Below are 18,895 nucleotides of genomic sequence, written 5' to 3' on the forward strand. Positions count from 1 at the left end.
CAGCTAGTGTGCCTTAATTTAGCAAACATTTCAATGCAGCGAACGCTGCTTCAAACCACAGTGTCACACAGAGTAGCTTTTGTCAGAGTGCTATTCTCGATATTTCGATAAGCAGCGCGTGACACGCAGTGTGGGTGATGGCTCATCACCAAAAAGAACAATAAACCGTTGCAACCCCAACAAGGCGCGCGCGTGTCTTTGGCAAGTGAAATGCTAGCCGCTCCATAATACGAATCCCCTCCTCGCAACAATTTCTGCTTTCGAAATGGCGAGCAACATGCTCCCAAAAGCATTGCCCCCAAAGAGCGCAGCGCTCTCAGTTTCAGTTCGGTGCGTGAACCAGGCGAGTGTGGATGCGTTTCGCGCGAAGCGCCAAAAGACATAAGAATTCAATCTAAAACCCAATACAAAACAACAAAACTAAAACGCGACGACCAAAATGAATATAAAACACCATAGAAGTGTGCAAAAAATTGACAAAATAAATTAAAAATTACATTTGTGTTTGGCAAATTAAAAAATCAAAAGACAAGCAAAGAGCGCTCAAAATTACAGTTAAAATCTAGTGTTGTAAAGCATGAGAGAAAAACACATACAGCAAAAATAAATAAACGCGAGTGCAATTTAAAAAACGCATGTGAAAATCTCTGTACACTACAATTTCTTGAAAGCAAATGTTGAAAAAATTCCTTATACATGTATAAATAGACATACAATTATATATATATAGATATATACGTTACAGACATATATTTGTATACGTATGTATGTATGTAGTAGTATAATACTTGTGAGCGCCAAAAAGCCGAAGAGCAGAGCCCAACTCAAACGCCGACGCCGACGCCAACGCCGCGCAGCCATATAAATCGTCTCTCGTCGCGAGCTCTTTCGAAAGTTAACGGTCCTGCCCGACGTTCGCGTAGTAAAAACGTAGCGTGTGTGTTTTTGTCGGCAAATCTGTGGACGTTGACGTCGCCGTCAACTGCGCTGCGCTTCACTGCACACAGAGCAGGCGTTAGCAGCAGCAGCCGCCGTCGCCCCCGTTACAACAGACTTTTTTTGTTGTTTTTGGTCAAGCAGCACTTCGCACTGGAGCTTCGAAATTGCGAATTTGGCGCGCTAAGCAGCAAGTAAGTGTGAGTGAGTGAGAGAGAGAGGGAGTGGGAGCAAACTCGAAAGAGCGACTTTAAAGAGCGTGAGAGCGCTTCTCACACATATATGAAGCTGCAGTCGTTGATTGCACAATAAAATTACACACACAAACACACACATTGACAAAAGGAAAGCGCTAGAAATCATTAGTTTGTTCTCTTTTTTTTTTATTTATTTTTTGTTTTGCAAAATCACATAAATTAGCAAAAGTTTCAAGCGGTGCCATAAATCAAAATTTGTGTGACGTTGTGTGCGTGCGCATTTAACTTGTGTGTGTTGCGCGCCCAAAAAAGTATGCTATGCCATTTTACTATTTACTACTACGCACGCTCACACACAGACACGCACTCGCCTACACTTTGTATATATGTATATGTGTTGTTGGTATTCGTATAGTACATAATAACGGTATTATCGTGTAGTACACAGCCACGCAGCTTACGCAGCTGCGTAAAATCTCAAGGCTTGACCAATGCCTCGTAACCTCGGCAAACACTACAATATACCCCCCTCCCCCCACACACACACCCCCTTAAACTCTGTTAAAAAACTAACGCTCAGCTTCTTCACTAAGCCGTTCACCTACATAATGTCTGTGTGTGCGTACCAGGCTACAGTCATCGTTCGATATATAGAACTTCCCGAAATGGTAGTGTTTCGATATAAGAACCTGAATGCGCTGTGTAATAAAATATTTAATATTAATTCCAATTTGCTAAATTCCATGCAAAAAATCAAAGACAACGTTGTTATCGGTAAGCATCAAAGAATACAAACATGTGTCAAGTGCTTTAACCTGTTGTTGTCAATGGAAACAAATTGAAATTGATGTTTTTATTTTTTATAATTTTTTTCACGATTTACCTTTGACAAATTCCAAATTTCACACAAAAAAAGTAGATTCTTAATTATTATATAAAAATCAACTTATAATTATATTTAAAATATAATACAAAAACATGACTTCTACTTCTTTGATTTGTTCACAGTTAAGATTAACCATTTACATTAGTATGCAGATTATTTAAAATCCCCAGATTAATATAAATCATTCAATTCAAAATATATGCATAAAAGTAAATAATTGATTTATTTTGTGTAAATTTATTTTGCAAATAACAAAGCACAAATAGATATGAAGCGTTTACTTTCTCGAACGATCACTGTATTGGTTAGCGTAATCTGTATTATCCTTGGTTTTGGTTTCACTGCGTCCTTCAATATTTTTATCTCTAGCTGTCTGTCTGCTCGTCCTGCGTTTGCCATCAGCTTAATTAATTGCCGCCTGTCGCTGTAGTTGTTCAGTTGGGAGTGCATCCTTTGGCATCTTCTTCCTTTTCTGGCCCGAAAAGGCAGCAGCAAACAAATTGGCCTGTGGCTGCTGCGTCCTTTCTTGGCTTTGGCCAAACAAATTGGTTTCGAGTACTGCAGCATGTTGGGAACAGCATGTCAGAGGATTTGGGAGCACTGTTTCCAAGGAGTCGACTTAAAGAATATATTGCTAGTTAAGAAGGGCTTGCGCAATTTATGATGCGCTCAAAAAGAACCTGAAAACAATCAATTCAAATTTCTACAATTTTCGCTAAGTTAATTTGAGATACTTAAAGAAATGTTGAGAGCAATACGGGAATAAAGACAATAATAGTTATTAGGTTGTAAATTAAATTTAATTTTATTGCTTTTAGAATTTTCACTTAAATTTCGAAATTTTAAGCTTTCATTTTAATAATGTCATATTATTAAGAAATGCAGCGAATGCCCATATATTTTCATAAAAGATAGATTGAAAGGGATATTTAAAAACAAAACTATCGTTATAAATACTTAATCGATAGTGTCATCATTAGTTGTGCAGCTATATTTGACGAGTTGGCATTTTCTGAACACTAATCCTATTGTCATCGGCATTATTGCCGTAAGCCGATATTAACAGTCTTTCCAATTATATTCTTCCAATTGCCAGACAAGTCATAAAACTGCGCACACATACATATACACACATAAATATATATAGACCAACCAGATTTATAACTTATCAAAAATTTTTATATTACCCGACACACACACACACACACAGACAAACATGCCATGAAAAGTTTGCTATTGAAAATTTTCACAATCCCATTAATTCCGTTACCGAAAACTCCCAAGGCCATATTTGCCCAGCCACTTAGTGTTGCTGTCGTTGTTGTTGTTGTTGCTGCGGGAAAATAACAAACCGAAAACCCATGGAAATGCATAAAAAAGACGCCAAAAGGCAAACAAAGCATAAAAAGTATGGAACAAACAAAAAAAAACAAAAAAAAAAGGGAAAGGAAAATTGCGATATATGCGATATAATAAATCTTTCGTATAACACGCACAACTTTATGAACGTGCGCCAACTATAAACTTTCGCTTTTCACAAAACAGCGCACATTATTCCACTAGCCGGTTGCGTATACGCCGCGTTGCACATGCTTTATTTTTATATATATATATTTTTATATTCTTATAACTATTATTATTTTTAGTTCATCCATTTGCAATATGCCTTCTACGTGCAGCATTTGAATTTTTTATGGAAGCGTGAGGGATTTGGAAAATAAAATAATAGTTTTTCGATGAGCAGACCACATTAAAATATATGTATTCTCATTCATACCGATACGCTGTGATATTATGGATACGTTATGAGCTTAGTTATTTCATCTTCAAAGCTGATAGAACACATTATTTATTTCTAATGAACATGCAAAATGTATGTTTCATACGTTTTAATAATTTATTGCGTACGCTAGTTGTTTAGTATATTTCCCATTTTTTCAATTTAACTTTCGCATCAACTCAATAGTAGCGGGGCACAGGTGTATTTGCCTCGGTATATGAAGAATGCTGCTCTTGCCTGTTGATTATAAGTATCACCTGGCAGATCAATTTACGAAAGTCATTAGAATTTGAATGTTACAAAACACGAAAAAATATAATGTAATACGAGGTAGTGTAGCCTTTACTAAAAACAATTTTAATAATAGTGATACAAATTATTTATTTATATTATTTATTTTTAAAAAGTTGACAAAACGAGCGTCAACCGAAGTATATAAGAATATAACAAATAATAGCTAAAAACCTAATCATAATACAAATATTTCTAATAGCCTCACCGACACGATGAAGGTTTTTTATTTTCCCGTCCGGCCAGCTTTGCCCCTTTTCACAGTTAATTTTGTCAGTGATGTAATAAGAGTCTGAAGTGAAAATGAAAATGAACCTTAATTGACTATATTATTTTAGAATATATGATAAACTAGCGGGTAACACCCGGCCTTGCTCGTGGCACGTATGTTATAAAATCAATGTTTTCAAAAAGCTTTGAAAATGATTTTGAAACGATCGGACGGGAATCAAACAACTTTAATGCAAATCGGTAAAAACTTAAAATTCACCAAAAAAATCTTTGAAATGCATTTTCCACTAAGGGATTTAGATTTTGCGACAAATGTGAAACACATCTCAAATGATTTTTCTTATAGATCTTCGGAAATAAATTTGAACACAAAACGTCACCCACCAAATCTTCTTTGCACCAAGGAGAGATGGATTTTTCAAAAAGTGTGAAACACCCCGCAAATTAATTTAAACATAGATCTTTGAAAATGAGTTTGGGGCCGATCGGATGGTAAACAAAAAACTTTCATACAGCCGTTTTCCGCCAATTTACCACTGTTGCGGGTGGAATTTCCCAAATCGCTGAAATAATAAGAAAAAATAAGTTTGAAGCAAATCGGACACAACTTAAAACTTCGCACAAAAAATCTTTGAGTCGCATTCCACCCGAAAAAGTTTGGATTCTACGAAAAGTATGAAACACGTCTCAAATGATTTTTCTTATAGATCTCTGGAAATGAATTTGAGAGCGAAACGTCACCCACCAAATCTTTGACCTCCATTTCCACCAAGGAGGAATGGGTTTTCCGAAAAGTGCGAAACACCCCTCAAATGAATTTGAACAAAGATCTTTGAAAATAAGTTTGGGGCCGATAGGAAACAAAAAAGTTACATACAAACGTTTTTCGCGATTTTTCCACACTTGCGAGTGGAATTTCCCGAAACCCCGTCTTAACGTGCACCTACATCACATAAGGTAACTACAGTGAAAATTTCAGCTTCCTAGCTCTTACGGTTTGAGCTGTGCGTTTATCACCAGTCAGTCAGTCAGTCAGTCAGTCAGTCAGTCAGTCAGGACAAACAGTTTTATATATAGATAGGAAAAAAGGGAGAAAAAAAGTTGTTAAAAAAGGAAAAGTATTTGAAATCATAGGAGACAGGATAAAGAGATAGTGATGGGAAATCACCGACCTGGTAGGAAAAATTTTATTTTGCAATAATTTTGCAAAATGGAATGATTGATATTAATATTTTATTAAAAAATACCTCAATTCATAAAGATATATAATATCTTAACATATTAAGAAAGCTATCAGTTAAATTTATTGTCTAACTTTGTGAGCCTAAAGTACCCATATCAGACTGTACATTTATTTTAAATTAACATATAATCGTTTTAGGAGGGACAGCCTAAGAGTAGAGTAGCGTAGAAGAAGTATCTTTTGCTTGCATTTTAATTTAATTTATACACCATTTTGAATCTCTATATAAACTTGTAAAAGATCTGCATCAAATTGGTTTCATGCATTTGCAAGTGCATCACGGATTCGTCAGCTCGTAGTTTGCCTTTATAATTTCGAATAAATCACATGCATAGATTCATAATTTGAGTAATATGTGTGTGTGTTTGTGTGTGTGTGTATGCATGTGTGTGTGGCACATTAGTTGGCATGTGTTGCATTCTTTTAGGCGTCGTTGAAAGGGAGCGCTCGGGCCGCATCCTGTGCGTGGCTGCCGCTCCATTTCTGTCAAAGTTTTTGATGTGCAGCGTGCACTGGCAAAAAGAAGACAGCACAAAAAGCGTGTATAAAAATATATATATATGTGAGTGAGTGTGTGTTGAACATGTGTGTGTAAGTGTGTGCGTATCGGTCACAATAAATTGTCTTTATTTCATGCGGATGCGGTCGTTGCGGGTGCGGGTGCTGAGCGGGGGGAAAGTTATGTGCGGGGCCGCAAAGGCTTGCGCCATGTTTAATGAAAATTATTACGCGATATCCTTCGGGACACACACACTCACACACACATACACACACACATCGAGCAACTCGCACAATGTACAGCTATGTGCGCCTTTTGGGGGTGGCATGCTCATACAAAAAAAAAACACCGCTTGCCACGACGAGGTGGGGGCCAACTGAATGGGCCGCCTTTGCCATTGCGCCTGCGCCGTCACCGCGAGCGTGGAAGGATTCGACTTCGAAACCCGAGCATAAGTTTATGCTATCGTCTGTTTGTGTGTGTATGTATGTATTTATGCGTGCGTGTGTGTGTGTGTTGGGAATCGCATTTCTAGGTCAAACTCAACCTCCGCATTGATCAGCCCAATATGAGCCCGTTGCAAACATATTTTCATTACATTTTTAGTCTAAATTAATTTTTAAAAATTTGTAGGTCCCAAAGCTTAAAAATCTTTTTATTTAAAATAAAATTAATAATCATCGAAAAGTTTAGCTTGGATTATTTCAATGAAAAACCATTGTTTAAAGACCGAATTTTACTGGGACCAAATCAACCTGATAATATGTGATTTCTGTTGTACTCGCTTGCTAGATAAACTATTGGTATAAAGAAAGGCATACGAAATGTTCTTAAGAAGAACCTCAAGATGAGTTCATATGGAAATGTTAGTCAGACAGTCTTCGCTTTAATTTCGATTTGTAAATGGCTTTTACTATGGGCGATTTTCATTTCCTCTAGTAAGGCTTGCAGATCTAGATTGTGATAGAAGCTAAAAGCGAAAGATTAGTTTTTAAATAATTTTAGATTTTGCTCTTCACTTTCTCTACCTCCCGTTCCTTTGCTTTTTTCACAATATTCATATTTATTATTTCTCTCTCTCTCTCTTTGGCTTTGTGTCTTTTTCTCACTCTCGTCCCGATTTTTTCTCTTCCCATGTCTCTTTCCATATCTTTTTTTCTTAATCTTTCTTTCTTTTTGAATCTTACATTTTATGTAATTTGAAGCTTTTCTTAATTTAAAAACTGTATCTTAGCTTCCACTCTCTCTCTCTCTCTTCCTCTCTCTCTATCTCTCTCTTTCTCGATTACTCTTATCTTTGTCTTACGAACATAGGCCTTTCTACGCGGTTTTCATTATTTTAAATTGTATATAAAAATCGGTGAATTCAAGTATATTTTTGATCATACACCATACTCATAAATGATAATGTCTACATTTGGAGCGTATCACTAATTTATACAATTTTTTGCTTCCATTTCAGCTTAGACTTGTTCAAGGACAAATTAATCCCACGCACAAATCCACACATATCCAACAGAGCAATTAAACGTGTCTAACTAAAACAGATTGTAAAAATGCTTAACTTTAACCAGAAATGCAATACAAATAATTGTTGGCAGTTAATAAAAATGCGGCAAACTCATGTTTTAAAACAAACATATGAAATTTAACAATTTCTAAAACTTGACACAATTAAATGCATAAAATATAAAAAAGCCAACTTGTTAATCGAAAAAAATCAAGTGGAAATCGTCAATAAATAAAAACAAATTCGAAATTCATTTGGTAAACTATTTTGTGGCTTTACAGCACGCAAATCCAACATAAAATAAATAAAAATAAACCAATAATATGAAATTCGTGCGAGTAAATTGAAAACAGTTTATTCAGTGTCGGTTACAAAGCCGCAGGTTCAATCGAAACCAAAATCAAAAAAAAAAAACAAAAGAAAAACTGTCAAATTTTGCAAAAAAAAAATGGCGCGCAATCATTTGAGCTGCTTTCTGGCCCTGTTGCTGGGCGTGTTAATATTCCAAAAGCGCATATGCCCAGCTGTTGCCGATCAGGATGAGGATATACCGCACAACGAGTAAGTAATAGTTATGCACATTATCTCCAGCTGTTGGTCAAATGATTTTGTTATTTATGCCCTCTACCAATTGGGCTTAGTAGGGCATAATGATTCTATGCAAATGTATGTTACAGATAGAAACAGGCATATCCCAAGAAGTATATATGTTCATGATCTGTCTGTCTAAGAAACTTTAAGAGCTAGACACTTCATTTAAATAAATTTTCTCTATTATCATTTCCCTTTTCTCCAATTCGATTAATAAATATATTCATTCCCAGATATTTCGCTGTCTGGAAGATAAAACTAGTTTAAAATACCAAATGTGACATAAATTATTGTTAATTCAAGCTTCGACTGAATAATTAATATAACTTTTTCAGTGTGCCGCTAATTCAAGATAATAGGGTATCTCGCAGTCGTTCACTAGTTTGCACCCACTGGTTGTTCTTTTAAGCCCCGTTTCAATTATGCATAATTGAAAATGTATATCGAAGCGATGCAAATCGTTTTGTGTCATTTCCCCCTGCAGGAAATTAATTGTAAATTTGTTTATTTCGCACATTTGAATGCGCAGTGTATAAATTATTCGCCACGCAATGTTAACTCAAATGCTAATGGCTATAAATATAAATAAATGCCTATATATCATGTAAACAAACTGCTGCCATATTTATGTGAATTTCGACAATTGCTCAGATTTGTGTTTCTTACTCTGCTGTTTACAACTAGGGGCTAAATTATGTGCAATTGAAAGGCTATTGTAAAATTGTTTAAATAGTGCAAATCAGATAAATAATAGGAAAGTTAAATTTATAATTCAAGGTTTTTGAGTGCCTGCAGATTTCTGATGCGGCGGCTCTGCAAACTTTTCTCTGTTAATTTTCTGTTATATAATATGAAGTGCTTTTTATGTTAGATATGTGTTGTTTACCTCACTTTGCTTAAATTTCTTATATCTAGGTTATATTTAACTAATTATCTCATAGAGAATCTAGCATCTATAGTTATTCGTAGGTTATGTCTGAAAGAATCTACCAAACCTGTCATTATATAAATTATGTAAATAAAGCTTCAATTAGCGTAGATTAAATTGGCCTTCAAACATCAGATGAAGCTTAGAAAGATAGAAATAATTAGTATTCACAGTGTGCCTTTAGCTTGAAGTGGAATTCATGGATATTAGTTCAAACAAGATTTACTTTAAAAAATGTTGAGCTTTATATGTATATGTAATGTTAAACGGGACACATTAAAAATCTTGAGAATTATTTTTGGGAATATTCTTAGCCTGGCTTTTAATTTGGCAATTTAAATAACCCAAAGTCACATTTGTCGCTTAAATTAATGATTAAAATATGCAAAAGAGTGTTGCAAAATGTATAAATATGTGTGTTCGTTTTAATATTCTTTCGTGACTTGGCTATTTATGAGCTCGCTTTACGACCTTCCAATGTCTAATGACAAGCATCAAATTGAACTTTTCTATATATTCGTACGAATGGCGTCGCAACTTTTGTCATTCATCTCATTTATAACCCATTATATTTATGATTATTACTTTGTTTACCACACACAATATGCCAATTTATTGGGTCAAAAGGAGTTGTGCAGCATCATTAAAACTGTGCATAAAAATAATGAGCGCTAGAATTGTGAAGATTCTCATATATACATACATATATGCATAAATATAAACATATATATATATAGATGACAGTTTTGGAAAGGTTTTTAAAATTTAATTTTATATATTTGCTAAATGTGCTCTATAGAGTGCTGTTCACATGTGTTGCTGAGTAGCTTGGCGCTTGTGTGAGTATCTAATGGATACATAATAGGATTTTGCAATTAGCGTGGGTGTGCGAGTGTGTGCTGGTGTGTGTGTGTAAGTGTGTGTGTAAGTGTGTGACAGTCACGTAACCGCAACGTTCACTTGGCTAATTAACCCAAAACCAACTGCCATTTGCAGTCCAGGTCCCCCTCCCAGATAGACAGAAAACAGAACGAATTTTGGCCGGAAGACAGGAAGGATGTTAGACAGACAGACAAGGCAACTTGGGCACTAAGTGTTTTTTTTTTCCTTTGTTTAATGTCACTTTTATTTATTGAAATTAGATTTAGCATTCACTTTGTCGTTCTGCTTTCTTTTATTGTTAAGGCCTTAATAGCTATCTCGCCGTGTCGTTAGCAATTTGACAAACATTCATTTTCCTTGAAATGCTCTTAACCTAATAATAGAAGTTTCGCGTAACATTCGTGGGTCTTGGCCACATTGACTAGTCCTTTTTAAAGTTAACTAAGAGAGTGATTTATCAGTCCTACTCTTAAGTTTTGAATTGGAAAATCATTACTTAAGTATAGCATACTTTTAGGGCTAATGGTGCCAAGTAACATAGCGCTGAGTGCATTTCGAATTGAACTTGACATAAGCCTGAAAAACATAGAAACAATGTATCTTACTCTTAATGTTAACGTTGGTTCAGATTATGATCTACCAGTATAAACTTTAAAGAAGCTTCCTTAAAGCTCGCTCATAGTATTTATGGTAGAAACAGTTAAAAACAATTTTCGCACTCTGATCAACTAAACTGAGTCTTAGTATTAGATCACGATAACAATGTTAAGGAGTAGCCTTTTTCTCAGTGCAGGATCCACATATGTTAGTTGTAACAGTGCCATTACATTTTATGTTAGCAGGCATAGACTCTGCTATCAGCCAGCAGGAACTGCTTTTGTTAGCTCCAATAGCGCCAATCAACTGAACATAACTGTTAACTGTCACTAAATAATGTAAATATCAATAGGGTTTGTTAGCGTACACATGCCCTTATCATGCCTCAAGTATGATACTTGTGTTCGACTTTGTGTCTGCCATTATTCTCTTATTCTGTAGGTTTCGACAGTTTGCGGCACATGCGTAAAAATTAATTTCATTAATTTGAAACATAAACTTTTCCTCGGCTTTCTTACTGTATTTTTGTGTTATTTTTTTGGCATTTTATTTGTTGTTTGCATTTGTGTGTCACTGCAGAAATTCAATTAAATTTATTTCAACTTTTGCTGCCAGCTACGAGAACAACAAAAACAACAACAAGAGGCGCCTTGAGGGCACAGCTTTGACGGTTATGTTTGGGGCACATAATGATGATGATGATGATGATAAAGTTGAGCCTGTTTTGGGGCGGCTTCCTCATTGCTTTTGATGTAACTGACCCAAATCGTGCTTATGCTCGCTCAGTACTAGAACTGGTTCCTTTTGCTTCATTCTTTCAATGGATTTATCCTTAGCCCTGGCCACATTCCGGCTGACTGCTCTTGCGAGCTGTTGTTGTTGTGCTGATTCATATGCCTCATTTTCAGTTGCAGCTTTTCCGATTTTAGTGCAATTGCTTTGCTTAAAACTTCTGCGATTCGTTAGCAGCTGCATTGACATTTTGAAGCTGGTCACGTGCCGTGGTCAAAAAGATTGAAAAGTAGGGTAAGAAGGTTAAAATTTTTAACTGGTCTCAGCAATAAAAAGATTGGTACAGTTCTTAAGGATAATTACCTCAAACAGTTGGTGCAAATAGCTTCGTTTGAGAGGCAAAAATTCTAGTTTAAGAAGGAAACATGTGTAAGAAAAGTTTATGTGAAAAGCTGCAGTTCTTAGATTGAATAACAAGTTTATAATTAATCCAAAATATTACAAGAAACTATTGTTTCATATACAAAATAAATAAATACTTATATAAAAAAGTGAAAAAAAAAATGTTATCTATTTTGATTTTTAGGTTTATCAGTTATTTAATGTTTGGTAAATGTTAATTTTAACGACATTGCTTAAGTGCTTAATTATTTTTTTCCGAAATTAACATAAAGAAGAAACAAGTTCGCAATTTTGGTTTTCTTAAGTGTTCCAAGCAATTAAAGAAAAACTGTTTTGATTTTAAAGGCCTTAAAACGGCCTTCCATTCCTCCAATGTTTCAAATGTGACCAATTCGGCGCTCATACGATGACAAGCCTCATTGGCATCAAACCAGTTCTTTGCTGTATTTGTCTTAAAGTAATATTTACCATTTTGGATTATAGCGAATTCGGCTTGCGGCACTGTGGTTGTCAAGAATAATAAGGCATGATAAATATGCCTTGTAAGACTTTTTTAAAAAAAATTTAAGATTACCGACAGGATGAGAATAGAGCTAATGAATGCCCGAACATTTTTACAAGACTAACATTATTATTAGAAGCCCTTTTATAGGTAACAATAAAGAAAGTTATCGATGATGTACTTAAAATTTGAAGATCACTTATCGCATAAAAATATACTAGACTTCTTTGTTTTTAAGCTCGCAGCCGAAATAAACTGCAGCGCATTTGCAGATAGTTGAACTTATCTTCATTTGATTTGTGTAACAATTTTTTAGTGAGTAACTAATTGTTTTACTTGGAAAATCAATCAAAAACGAGTACTCATAGTTCGTCGACTTAATTGGAGGCGTCTACTTCACAATACTCAGCTTTGAGCTTCCCTAGATGTTGATAATTATCAAGCATGTGTGTATTTTTAAAGATTGTGAGGTAAAAATTAAAATATAAAAGTAGCCATTTTCAACAAAAATCAAAATATACAATAGTTAATATACCATTCATAATAGTAATAGTGCGGCTTACTGGTTCATTGACTTTTTTGTAAAGAACAAAGTCTATTAAAAATACAAATCCGACATTAAAAGTTGTTTGAAAAGCCCATAAAAATCTGCATTAAAATTAGTTTAATATTTTCTGCAATACTAGTTCTATGCATTGATGTAAGTTCAAGACGTCCATATAAGACAAATAATTTCTGTAGTTTGTTGCTTTAACCACTTGGGAATTATTAGCGCATAGCATGTAGAAAACTTCTTCTTTCAAATATTCTTCATAGTCTTGCATGGCGTATGGCTTACACAAGTTTGTGCTCAACCTAACCGTACATATATGTTTCCTGTCAGAAACTCTCCCTTGCTCTCTCTCTCTCTCCCTCTCTCGTTCTTTCGCGTGGCCTGCGTTTTATGCTCCGCTTCACTCTATTTATAAATTAACTTGTCGTGTTCTATGCAAATTCAAAATCCACTTAATTGCAGCACAAGGCGGCAAAATAAAATAAAACAGCAAACTGCTCTACAGACGCAACGTACTCATCCCGCTCACCTCGTCAAACCCCTCCAGATACCCCTTCCCCGCACAGTTGGTGCAGCTACCGCTTAATGCACTTTCACTGTCATTTGTCATAAGTAGTTAGCGCTTGTTTGCCTGCCTGTTTGTTTGCTTCCAGTGGCTATGTTTTCTGCTCGCTTTTATTGTATTTTTATTTATTCACTTAAGCTGCCAGGGCTGTAATTAGATCCGCCACGCCCACTCACACACACACAAAGACATACACACACGCATACAGACAACATTTGCTGTGCTGCGTTTTCGCGTGTCAAAGCTTCAAATGCAAAATGGTTTTTAGCAGCATTCGTGCCACTTGCAGATATATGCAACAACAACTAATATAACAACAACAACAAGTTAATGAGAATAACTCAACTCTTGTTGAAAAAATTGAAGCAGATAAAACGCAGCAGTGGAAAAATCGGACAGCAAATCTGACAGATGAATATGTCAGAAAAGTTTCGAGATATATGGGAAGGGAGTTGAGAATGTTATGGGAAGTGAAAAGTTGAATAGCGTTATGATAAATATATATAACAAGAAATGTTGTATATGTCTAATGAAGCTTAACAATAAATGGTATGGTGTTCCGATGTTGATAACAATTATTAATATATGTAGGAAGCAGCATAATGTACGTAATATAACTGAGCTTTCCTGTGCCAGCTAATTGATATTTAAAAGATCTTGGCAAGTTTATATATCTTTTAAACAAATATTTGCATATAAAGTCTAATTTGTTGACCTTCAGTGTTAAGTGAGCTTTACTTTATAGGGTTCAACATATGCCTTACTGTCTGCAAAACAAAAAGCAGACCATTGAAAAGTATCTTTGAATCTATAAAACTTGCTTGCTCTTTAGAGGGTTGAGGGAAAACAATATTAAAATCTTTAATTATTACATTTATTTATTATTATAACATAATAATGACACGAATTTGTGGAAAACAGTTTAAAATCAAATTAAATTTCCTTGTAGGCGCAAGTAATTAAAAAATAAGTGTATAGAAAACATTGGAGTTCGTTCAGAATACGTACTACTCAAATAACAAAGGAAAACTTAAACAAACCTAGACTATTGTGGCAATTTTTATTATATCATTCTCAGCCATGTGTTACTTAACAGACTCTGTTGCAGGAAAGGTCATGTTAATATTTGTAAGCATAATGTTAATTTTAATGTAATGCTATTCGTCTCTGGTTAACTGAGAAACGCCAACAGAACCCTAAAAGCGATAAATTTCGTGTAATGTTCTTTTTAAGTGGTAAATTCATTTGTGATGAAAAAACAGCCTTTCAATAGGGCATATGCAGATTCTTTTGTAAAGCAATGAATGTGCAAAAATAAAGGGCAACTTTAAGTCTTGTTTCAGAAAGTTTTCTAGTAATGTTTCTTTCTTGGTATTTTGACTTTCGATTATCAAGTATACGCCGTGTTAATTGTCTACGTGAGCGAAAAGCGAACTTTTGCACAAAGTTTCTGGCAGCTTTGTAGCTTTTTTGTGACATCTACGTATACTGTGAACATTGGATTATAGCATTTTGTAGCTTAAGACGAGCTCAACAAAGCCACAGCGAGTGGCACTCACTATAAAAAAAAAAAACCGAATAAAATTTAAAAAACGTAAATGCAACTCACGTAGGTAGCACAGACAAAAGGCAAAGACACACACATTCACACACACACACACACGCATAAAATCAAAGTGAAAGAAACCACAAAAAACATCGACATGAAGACCGCAAGCACCAATGAAAGGCCATCAACGTCATCTTTGGGCTCTTGGCCTGCATATGGTCCAAAGACCAAAAGACTTTTTCCTCTCTCATGGCCTGGAAATAAAAAGGCGCATTTTGTTTTGCACATTTTGGCAGTTTGTGCACGACAAAACTTGACAATGGCTAAAACTACGTGAGGAGCCGGCCGAGGGGCTTACCCGAATTTTTGTTGGCTACATGACAGCATATCAGGTACAGGCACTGCCATAGCCACAGCCACATCTTCTGTTAGTTCCACTGATGCCTCACCTGCTCACCAGCTCAGTTGGTGTTTTGCATTTTCTTGTGCGTCTTTGCCTTTTGAGCACGACTCACGTATGTCATGCTCAAGTGGCATACACGTAATGCCATCGAACTACCTTTCCTTGGGTCAGGTTTTCACTTTTTGCCAAGTTTATGCGCCGTTCCGTTCCATTCAGTCCAGGTAGAGTAGGTCAATGGGTTTGCAGTTTGCGGCTTGCATCATTGAAATCGACATGAGTTTTTTTTCAACATTTTCAGAGACAACAATCTCTAGAACATGTCTTATCTTTATGCGCAATACTAGGCAAAAAGAATTTTTCAAATAGAATTCGGAACATTTAAACAAAAAATAGCCTACCTGGAGGGAACTTATATTATTTAGGGAATTATAAATAGGATGTGCATAGTTGTTAATTGTAACTATTTTGCTTTTTATTATAACCTGTCCGTCTGTCTGTCCGTATGCGACGATCTCAGAACCTATAATATCTGGAAATCTTAGAAAATTCAGCAGTTCAGCATTTAGTTAAAAAAATAAAATATATCAATTCAATGTAAAATTATTATATATATAATTTTTGCACCTAAAAATATACTTTAAATTGCAGCATTATACTTTTTGACAAGATTCTTTATCGGATTCTTAAGAGATTTAAAGCTTTAATATAAAGTTGAATGGTTCGAAACAGTTTTAAATTTCACATTTAAGGGCACTTTTTAACTCTTTATAGGGAAGCAATTAAAAATCAATTAAGATCGATTTAATGACAAACATATATTGCATTTAATATTTCATTAACGTTTGCATTTGGTGCCCATATAAAACGTGGCACATACATATATGGTCATTATGCGTATGCAAATACTTGGATTATATAAAGTACATATATTTTATTTACATATACTTATATGTATGTGCAAATATTTTTTATATGCACGCAGAATGTCTAAGGGTGATATTAGAACAAGGGGAGGAGCAGGACGAATTACAGACCCAACTTGAGCTCAGTTGAGCCCAGGCAAACTCATTACAAGCTCGAGACAAGAGAGATATAAGTAGACTTGCAGATACAGTCAGCAGTCTGGGTAGGCAGGATAATAGGACAGCAGGACAGCAGCTAGAATAACAACAACAAGGACTACACACACACACGCAGACACTGTGAAAACATTTGCCAAACATTTATAATCTAAACGCGAAAGTCAAAAGCAAAACAAAATCAACACTCAGAGTAAAGCTCATACAACAAACGGTAGCCAGCAGATAAAGATAAAGACAAGAAACAGCAGCGGCAACAGCAAATTGAATAAGTATCAAAGAAAAACACACCCTGCAAGCCCACCCGAAACGAAAACCTCACCGCGCCCGTCGAGTCGTTGATAAAGCCAAAATGAAATATTATTTTATAAAAATGACAACAACAAAAAAAAAAAAAAATAGAATGGAGAACAGGAGCCAAGAGCATGCAAAATACTTTCCTAGTGCTTTCCAAAAATATTTGCACAATTTTATGGCATTATCTGCATTATCAATAGCAGCAAGAAGGCAAAATATTATTCAAGACGCTGCCGAATAATAAGTACCCTTACAGCCATAGGGCAGGCTAGAAGAAGGTTATTCATTAAGCAATTTTTTATTATTCGATCGATAAAAACTTAAAAATAAATGTAATTGGCAAGTTTGTTTAGTTTGATTGATCTCGGAAACAAACTAAAGCCTTTCATTATCAATCATAACTGAATGTTTCTAAGGAAGCTATAAGATATAGTAGTAAAGAATTAAAATAGCAGCCATTTGTCATAGTTTTTTTTTTGAAGTGTTGGATATATTATAAAGTTAGTAATTTTTAAATAACGATTGTTCCAATGAAAGCTATATGATATCGTATTCTGGTAATGTTAACATATTGCTCACATATCAGAAACATATTGAAGGGGAAGTAAATGCCAAGAGACTACATATTCTCCTGATTAGTCCAACGGCAGCTATATGATATAGCCGTCCAAGTTTTGTTAACAAACTCATAAGATACCCTGCAATTGTATAATAAGAGCTCGAAGAGGAGCTGTATCAGAGTAAAAGCAGCATCCGACACAACGCTGCGTATACGCAATGTTGATTATGTTGAGCCCGGGCAGAGCGAGCTACGGCAGTTGCCATCGTTTTGGCTGTTATCTAGATACAAAATAAGCGCATGTTTATATGCACTCGACGCCACAGAAGAGCCAGCCAACTGCAGCAGGAATGAGACAGTAGGCGGGCCGGAAGGGGGGGGGGGGGGGCAACACCCAATCAGCCCACAAAAGGCAGACAAAGTTTTATGGCCAGCGACGTTGCCCAAAATGATTTAAATTATATGAAAATTGTATTATGGCAGCGTCAGAGCAGCGACAAAAGTTGTTCGAACTGTGGCGCGTCGAGTGGGGGGCGGTTCGTTGATTCCTGGTTGGCACCACTGTGCGCGTTGCATGGGAAAAGGGAATGAAGCGTAAACAATGAAGCAATATAAAGTGGCGAACAAGTGATTGAAATTGGATAATGGCCATAATGGTCAGAAATTGCAAATGCGGGCGACCAGGCGAACGCGGCTAATGAGCAATGCAGCGTCGAAATGAGCGTAAAATAGTCACAGAAAGAGAAAGGGAGAGACGGAGACAGAGAGAGAGAATGTGGAGAGAAGGACAGACAAGGCAAAGCGAATCCAATCCGATGCGGAGTATAAGGTTAAAAAGAGTTGGTCACAAGAAAAGACAACTTAAATGGCTCAGAAGTGTATTTCAGCTCATTTTGTGGAGTTAAAACGAGCTCTAAAAAAAGAGAGAAAACATCTTCATTGGCTTGCCGAAGTTTTGATACCCTTACAGAGACATATTTAAATGATGGCTCGTTTGACAGATGTGTAATCTATTGCTACGACATTTATTAACTATCGTAAATTATTGCAAGTATTGTTGCTTTATAAAAGAAACTTTTTATAAAAAGATTTTATTTTAAAAAGATATTATTTTATATATTTTTATTTCCAGTATTTCTGGATAAATAATACATTTTTAAGAAGAGAAAAGTTGTAATTCCTTGATTAGAGTTAAGATCTATGCAAAAATACATCAATGGCTAAGACGAAGTTTAAATAATAAATTTGTATGCATCTCGACCTTTGACCATATATTTACTGAATATACTCTACGATACAGCTGACTACAGAACAATACTACCCTCGGCAAGGGTATAAAAAGTTAACTTAATACGGCCAAGCCGTATTGCTAGTAAAATATTTATGGTTATAAAAATAGATCAAATTTTATACCCTTGGGAGAGTTAATGAGCGAAGGAGAAAGAGTTGAAAATATACACTATATCTTGAAAGTCAGTTCGAATAATTCGAAGAAGCAAAAGAGATAAATATTTGTGAAAAATATTAAATATTTAACAGCCTGTAAACAGTAATATATGTTAGTTGAAAAATATAATTTATTATTATATATATCATATATAGTCTTTTTTTTATATAAATTAAACCCAATTATTTGTAATATCAGTATATGTCTAAATACTGCACTTAAAAATATTAAAAAAA

The 18,895-nt window shown here is 35.2% G+C and overlaps 1 protein-coding gene across 3 annotated transcripts in view; it reads left to right on the forward strand.

Moving 5' to 3' along the window:
* Positions 1 to 340: 340 nt before the first annotated feature.
* stol (stolid) overlaps positions 341 to 18,895 on the forward strand; it is a 54,406-nt gene continuing 35,851 nt past the window's right edge. For 2 of the 3 annotated variants that reach the window (XM_064690887.1, XM_064690889.1), the window contains exons 1-2: positions 341 to 1,130; positions 7,526 to 8,134. In XM_064690887.1, the coding sequence (XP_064546957.1) occupies positions 8,022 to 8,134 (113 nt within the window). In that variant the 5' untranslated portion in view covers positions 341 to 1,130; positions 7,526 to 8,021. Of the gene's footprint in view, positions 1,137 to 7,525; positions 8,135 to 18,895 lie in introns of all 3 variants that reach the window. The other variant, XM_064690888.1, reaches the window with a different exon arrangement.

Source organism: Drosophila montana, unplaced genomic scaffold (assembly GCF_035044405.1).
Source record: "Drosophila montana isolate Dmon_TW-CO22-7 unplaced genomic scaffold, ASM3504440v1 contig_3286_1, whole genome shotgun sequence".
NCBI lineage: Eukaryota > Metazoa > Arthropoda > Insecta > Diptera > Drosophilidae > Drosophila > Drosophila montana.